Genomic DNA, 7,500 nt, shown 5'->3' with positions numbered 1-7,500 from the left:
CGAAAACGACAATGCGGTCAAGCTTAAAAGTGGCGCTTCTGACGTAATTATGCTTTTAAACCAAAGTTTGACTCGGGTACATTCACAAAAAGACCCTAGGTTGCATTTTGGCAAGAGTTACGCTTTAATCTTTGCTGGCGCTCACACTGAAGCATCCACTATCACAAATCGTCCTCTTTTAGGCAAGGCTATGTTACTACCACTCTCACACACACACACACAAGGCTATGTTACTACCGTTCACACACACACAAGGCTATGTAACTTCCACTCACACACACTCACACACACACACACACACACACACACAAGGCTATGTTACTACCGCTCACACACACACAAGGCTATGTAACTTCCACTCACACACACACACACAAGGCTATGTTGTTACTTCCATTCAATTAGACGCAAAGCGTCGGTGAAACACGCAACAGATAAAATTATGGGCGTGCGTGTGTGCATGTACAGATGGCAGAGATGCTCTTGTAGACAGTGTGTGTTTATGTAGATAGATAGATAGATACTTTATTGATCCCCAAGGGGAAATTCAACAATTTATGTGTATGTGTGTTTATGAGTGTGGTTTGCTTGTCATGTTGCACTGATGCTATTACATAGTGAGTTGTATTGATGTGTGTCTGTGTGTGTGTGTGTGTCCGTTTACAGGTGCCAGAGATGCTCCATAACGATGCTAGCGAGCAGGGCTTCAGTCACTATGGTTACTTCCTCCTCCAGAACGCCGGGATCCTGCTTGGCTTCGGCATCATGCTCGCCATCGCCATCCTGGAGCCACGCATCCAACTCCACTTTGACCTTTAACCTTCAGCCTTTGACCTTCGCCATCCTGGAGCCACGCATCCAGCTACACTTTGACCTTTAACCCTTTACCCCCTTAATCATTCCACATCTCCACACATCTGGAAGTGAGTGTGTGTGTGTGTGTGTGTGTCAGGTCTGTCATTTTGTGCTGTTACAGAAGCAAGCTAAGCAGCTAGTACTCAGTGTTAGTGATGATATTTGCAGTCAGTGCAACAGTATTGTTTTGTGATGATGTTTGTTTGCATCATGAAAAGCATTTTTTTTTTGTGTATATGTGTGCATATGTGTGTGTGTGTGCTCATATTTGTGTGTTACACTGAAGGGAACTGTGTGTGTGTGTGTGTGAGAGAACATGCCACGAACATGTGTGTCCAGAAAAATAAAGTTACATGTGCTGAACTGCTCCCTGTGCTTTCCTTCTGTGTACAGCAGGGGTGTGTGGGTGTGTGTTCAGGGCCGTTCCACCAGGAACTATAACGATAACTGTAACTATAACTATAACTGTAACGATAACTATAACTAACGATAAATATAACAATAAATATAACGATAAATATAACTAACGATAACTATAACCATAACTAACGATAACGATGACCATAACTATAACGATAACTAACAATAGCGATAACTATAACGATAAAAGCGTCCACACTGACCAACAATAAGGAAAGTCTCTCTTAGTGTTGATAAATCTGATGACTAAAATTTGATGGATTCTAATTGACTGTCGGCTTTTTAATCGTTCCGAAACAATATCCCCAATAATATCATTCTTTATAGTTATAGTTAATTTGTGGACATCATCATTCATACTAGCTAGAACAATGTTTTTTTGCCGTTATCATTATAGTTATTGTTCTTGATGAGAACGGCCCTCTAGAGAAACAATATTCTTGACCACCGTGTGTCCATGTGTGTTTTAATACTGAAATGAACACATCTCCATCACAGCATTATAGAACAGCAAATGGGACACATTATACTGTGTGTGTGAGACCACTTAGAGCAGAAGTCTTGATACAAGAGCATTACAGCATATTTAGACACTTTAGAGCACATTCAGACACTTTGCAGCACATTTAGACTCTTTACAGCACATTCAGACACTTAACTGCACTTTGCAATTCCTACTGGAGTTGTATTAGGTGGTTATGCGTCCGCCATATTGCTGTGGACAACGCCTTGCTGTTTATGGACAACGCCTTTGCTGTTTATGGACAACACTTGCCGGCAATCAGAGACACCTGTCTGATTTCCAGTCAGAGTCACATCTTCAGGGCTTTTACATCAGCTTTTCCATTGGCCTCCAGTGATTGTTGCCCCCATCAAGATGGCGTCGCTATTTACGCACGTTCTGGAGCCCAATGCGATATCTAGCTTTCTAATATCTATGATGTAGCCCACCTAAAATGCACAGTGTCAAAGTGTTGTAATTCTCCATTCCCCTAGATGGCGCTGCTTGATGTTTGTTGGCTGAGCCGTCCTATGTAGTGTAGAAAGAGAAGATCAACTATCGTTTCTCTTTTCCCCTCTTATCAAGTGTAGACAGAAGGAGAGAGAAACTGACCACTTAACACACACACACACACATACACGGGAAAAATCTTTTTCAATATTGATATTAGCTAGTAAAAGTGGAAAGAAGCTTTAGTTATCATGAACTGCCATTTACACACACACACACACGGGAAAAATCTTACCACACAAAAAAATCTTTTTCAATATTGATATTAGCTAGTAAAAGTGGCAGGAAGCTTTAGTTATCATGAACTGCCGTTTACACCCACACACACACACGGGAAAAATCTTTTTCAATATTGATATTAGCTAGTAAAAGTGGCAGGAAGCTTTAGTTATCATGAACTGCCGTTTACACACACACACACACGGGAAAAATCTTTTTCAATATTGATATTAGCTAGTAAAAGTGGCAGGAAGCTTTAGTTATCATGAACTGCCGTTTACACCCACACACACACACACACGGGAAAAATCTTTTTCAATATTGACATTAGCTAGTAAAAGTGGCAGGAAGCTTATATATTGATATTAGCGGCTTCTTTTTAAACGGAGCCGCTTGTTTCCTTTGCGTGTTTTAAAGGCCTATATGACTTTATATGACTATTGCCTATAGTGGCCACCGGGTGATGCATTATGTTCATGTTTAAACTGAGTGAGATTGAATTTGAGTTACAGTGATGGAATGTGTTGGTGATAAAGCATGTAGCTAGCTATTAGAGATTTTGCATTGCTGTATGTAGATACAGTTTATAGTTTTTTTTGTGATTACCGTAAAACTCCGAAAAATAGCCCGGGCTTTTATTTTCCCAAATCACCAAACTGCACCGGCTAGTATTAGAGACAGGTGTCTATATGAGACAGGCCTTTAATTCCCTTTACACAAAACTTTTCCTTTGCAAAGATAAGAAATATTATCAAATGAATTATTTCAAACGCACTGAACGCCTACCCATATTACTAGACTATCCAATGACAGGCTTCAATTACGGATCATCACAAAGAGATTTACAAAGTGCTCGTACCACACCATTGAAAGCTAATATTTGGTCTCTAGCAACCTACAGCAACCTAAATCTAGCAACCTACAGCAACCTAGGTATGAAAAACATCAGCAAGAAATTTGCTGTTCTAGCTGGTCAACCATCATAGGGTGGTCAAACAAGGTGATCAACAATCTGGTCAACCAGCAAACCACCTTAAGCTGGTAAGGCTGTTTTTTTCAGTGGGGATAAAACTGGCTTAAACAGACGATCTAGGAGAATTTAGGAGATTAAATACAACACGAGACTAAAAAACAGACCAGGCTTCTATTTGGAGATTAATTCTGATTTCTAGATAGATAGATAGATAGATAGATAGATAGATACTTTATTGATCCCCAGGGGAAATTCAAGATTCTAGTGTGTGAATGTAAAAACAGGTTATTATGATATTCTCATTGATGCTTTACGTGTCGTTAGTTACACACACATTGTTAGCCCTCTGTGCACGCAAACACATACTGTAGATAACTTAAGTTGTGTATAGTATATATACTCTTTTGATCCCGTGAGGGAAATTTGGTCTCTGCATTTATCCCAATCCGTGAATTAGTGAAACACACTCAGCACACAGTGAACACACAGTGAGGTGAAGCACACACTAATCCTGGCGCAGTGAGCTGCCTGCAACAACAGCGGCGCTCGGGGAGCAGTGAGGGGTTAGGTGCCTTGCTCAAGGGCACTTCAGCCATTCCTACTGGTCGGGGTTCGTGTGTGTGTGTGTGTGTGTGTGTGTGTGTGTGTGTTTGAAATGGTGACCCCATGTGGAAAGCCCTCAACAGCAGTGGAAAACTAACCATGACCCCAATGCAGTCCTGGTCCCGAGATCCCTTAATACTGGTTTGACACACTAACACAGTACTGGTAAACACACACACACACACAAGTGCGTTATAACTGCCCGATAACAGCCCAAAGTGCGTTACCAAGATGGCTGCCGAGTGGAGGGACTTGACTGCAGTCTGTTGTGTGTGTGGTCATGTGATGTGTGTGGACTGTAGTCTAGTGTGTGTGTGTGAGTTTCTGTAGAGTGAGTGTGTGTGTGTGTGTGAGTGTGTGTGTGTGCGTGTGTGTGTGTGTGTGTGAGAGTTTCTGTAGAGTGTGTGTGTGTGTGTGTGTGTGTGTGAGTTTCTGTGAGAGTTTCTGTAGAGTGTGTGTGAGTGTGAGAGTTTCTACAGAGTGTGTGTGTGAGAGAGAGAGTTTCTGTAGAGTGTGTGTGTGTGTGTGTGTGTGTGTAAGTTTCTGTAGAGTGTGTGTGTGTGTGTGAGAGTTTCTGTAGAGTGTGTGTGTGTGTGAGAGTTTCTACAGAGTGTGCGTGTGAGAGAGAGAGTGTGTGTGTGTGTGTGTGTGTGTGAGAGTTTCTGTAGAGTGTGTGTGTGTGTGTGTGAGTTTCTGTAGAGTGTGTGTGTGTGTGTGAGTTTCTGTAGAGTGTGTGTGTGTGTGTGTGTGTGTGTGGAGTTTCTGTAGAGTGTGTGTGTGTGTGTGTGAGTTTCTGTAGAGTGTGTGTGTGTGTGTGTGAGTTTCTGTAGAGTGTGTGTGTGTGTGCTGCAGCTCATTCTCCATGTCTTTTTTCCTCCACCTCCTCTTTTCCCTCTCTCCTCCCCCCCTCCCTCTCGGATGAGTGTGTAGTGGACAGGCACATCTCGCTTAGGGGGCAGAACCCTGCACGAGAGGTGTCCAGCTCAGGCGTGGGGTGTGTGTGTGTGTGTGTGTGTGAGTGTGTGTGTGCGAGCTCCAGTCGGCAGTAGAGGAGCAGCACACACACAAGCTGCTTGAGTTCTAGGGCTAAGAAAGGCCCAGACATTTGTTGCCCCAGAGTCAACGGGCACTTTTGAAGTAAAGCGGAGCCGACCGCGCTTGCAGAAGTCAGATCGCCGCCCGCCATCCAACACGAAGCGGTCAAACCTGTACACCTGAGAAACGCACGCACACACACACACACACAGGTTAGACTGCTAGACCGGCGCATGCATCAGAGTTAGTTGGGAAAGGCGGTTGTAAGCAGAAAGATTCTGCAGGTAGATTACAGGAGGAGAGGAGAGAGGAGGAGAAGAGGAGAGAGGAGGAGAGAGGAGGAGAAGAGGGGGAGAGGAGGAGGAGAGAACGAGGAGAGAGGAGGAGAGAGGAGGAGAGAGGAGGAGAGAGGAGGAGAGAACGAGGAGAGAGGAGGAGAGGAGGAGAGAGGAGAGAGGAGGAGAGAGAGAGGAGGAGAGAGAGGAGGAGAGAACGAGGAGAGAGGAGGAGAGAGAGAGGAGGAGGAGAGAACGAGGAGAGGAGGAGAGAGGAGGAGAGGAGGAGAGGAGGAGAGAGGAGAAGAGAGGAGGAGAGAGGAGGAGGAGGAGGAGAGAACGAGGAGGAGAGGAGGAGGAGAGAACGAGGAGGAGAGAGGAGGAGAGAGAGGAGGAGAGAGAGGAGGAGAGAACGAGGAGAGGAGGAGAGAGGAGAAGAGAGAGGAGGAGAGAGGAGAGAGAGAGGAGGAGAGAACGAGAGAGGAGGACAGAGGAGGAGAGAGGAGGAGAGGAGGAGAGAGGAGGACAGAACGAGGAGAGAGGAGGAGAGAGGAGGAGAGGAGGAGAGAGAGAGGAGGAGAGAGGAGGAGGAGGAGAGAGAGAGGAGAGAGGAGAGGAGAGGAGGAGAGAGAGAAGAGAGAGGAGGAGGAGAGGAGAGGAGAGGAGGAGAGAGGAGAAGAGGAGAGAGGGGAGAGGAGAGGAGGAGAGAGGAGAGGAGAGGAGGAGAGAAGAGAGGAGAAGAGAGGAGGAGAGAAGAGAGGAGGAGGAGGAGAGGAGAGGAGGAGAGAAGAGGAGAGGAGGAGAGAGAGGAGGAGAGAAGAGAAGAGAGAGGAGGAGGAGGAGGAGAGAGGAGAGAAGAGGAGGAGAGAGGAGGAGGAGAGAGAGGAGAGGAGAGGAGGAGAGGAGGAGAGAGAGGAGGAGGAGAGAGGAGAGAGAGGAGAAGAGAGAGGAGAGGAGGAGGAGAGAGGAGGAGAGGAGGAGAGGAGGAGAGGAGGAGAGAGGAGAAGAGGAGAGAGGAGAGGAGAGTGAGAGAGAGAAGAGGAGAGGAGGGAGAGAGGAGGAGAGGAGAGAGAGAGGAGGAGAGAAGAGAAGAGAGAGGAGGAGGAGGAGGAGAGGAGGGAGAGAGGAGAGGAGAGAAGGAGAGGAAGAGGAGAGAACGAGGAGGAGGAGGAGAGAGGATGAGAGAGGAGGAGAGAGAGGAGGAGAGAACGAGGAGAGAGGAGGAAGAGGAGAGGAGAGGAGAGGAGGGAGAGAGGAGAGGAGAGGAGGAGAGAGGAGGGGAGGAGAGAAGAGGAGAGAGGAGGGGAGGAGGAGAGAGGAGGAGAGGAGAGAGGAGGAGAGAGGAGGAGAGAGGAGGAGAGAAAAGAGAGGAGAGAGGAGGAGAAAGGAGGAGGAGAGAGTGGCAGAGAGTGAGTAGTGCCACGCCAGAAACCACTACCCAGCATCCTATGCAGAAGCGTTTTCAGTCGGAATTATGTGATCATTGGTCCAAGCTGCCAAGGTAAAAAGTTCCCTCCCATGTCTATCAACTTTCGGTTGATAGGGGGCCAAAGTGAGTGGCAGCAAGGGGAAGGGGAGGGGCCAAAGTGAGTGGCAGCAAGGAAGGAGGGGCCAAAGAGGCAGCTGATTGGTCAATAAATGCAAGTCTATCATTAAGGCATGATGATAACCAAGAGTTTTCACAGCAATCAACCAGTGGCAGAGAACACACAGGATAGCAAATAGTATTGGACACACACACACAGACCTGTGGCTCAGATCTCACACACACACACACACACACACACACCTGAGGCTCAGGGTAGATCTCTCACACACACACACACACCTGAGGCTCAGGGTAGATTCTACACACACACGTCACACACACCTGAGGCCCCAGGTAGATGTCGGGGTCCATGTGCATGCTCTGGGGATAGAGGGCGATGATGTCATCCTTGGCGGGAGTGATGAGTGCCAGCGCCAGGTCCAGCTGAACTCTGACACACCCGCACGTTCGGCGGAGGCCGGCGAGATGATGAGACTTTCACACCGCGATTTATTAGTCATCACGCCACATCGCGGGAGCGATTTTGTCGCTTTTGGCAAGTAGTCGATAATACGGGATG

General features: G+C 46.6%; 2 protein-coding genes across 2 annotated transcripts in view; one reads left to right on the top strand and one right to left on the bottom strand.

Annotated features, from left to right (window-relative positions):
• Positions 1 to 1,218, top strand: part of slc39a6 (solute carrier family 39 member 6) — an 18,395-nt gene extending 17,177 nt beyond the window's left edge. The window contains exon 12 of the mRNA XM_048227982.1: positions 667 to 1,218. Within this exon, the coding sequence (XP_048083939.1) occupies positions 667 to 819 (153 nt within the window). The 3' untranslated portion in view covers positions 820 to 1,218. The remainder of the gene's footprint in view (positions 1 to 666) is intronic.
• A 3,717-nt stretch (positions 1,219 to 4,935) lies between these two features.
• The window catches only part of LOC125284305 (7-alpha-hydroxycholest-4-en-3-one 12-alpha-hydroxylase), a 13,380-nt gene continuing 10,815 nt past the window's right edge, over positions 4,936 to 7,500 (bottom strand). The window contains 3 exon segments of the mRNA XM_048228214.1: positions 4,936 to 5,185; positions 5,187 to 5,296; positions 7,263 to 7,369. Coding sequence (XP_048084171.1) covers positions 4,936 to 5,185; positions 5,187 to 5,296; positions 7,263 to 7,369 — 467 coding nt within the window.

Source organism: Alosa alosa, chromosome 19 (genome assembly GCF_017589495.1).
Source record: "Alosa alosa isolate M-15738 ecotype Scorff River chromosome 19, AALO_Geno_1.1, whole genome shotgun sequence".
Lineage (NCBI taxonomy): Eukaryota > Metazoa > Chordata > Actinopteri > Clupeiformes > Clupeidae > Alosa > Alosa alosa.
The sequence above is the reverse complement of the archived record's forward strand: the minus strand, read 5'-3'. Positions and strand labels throughout refer to the sequence as shown.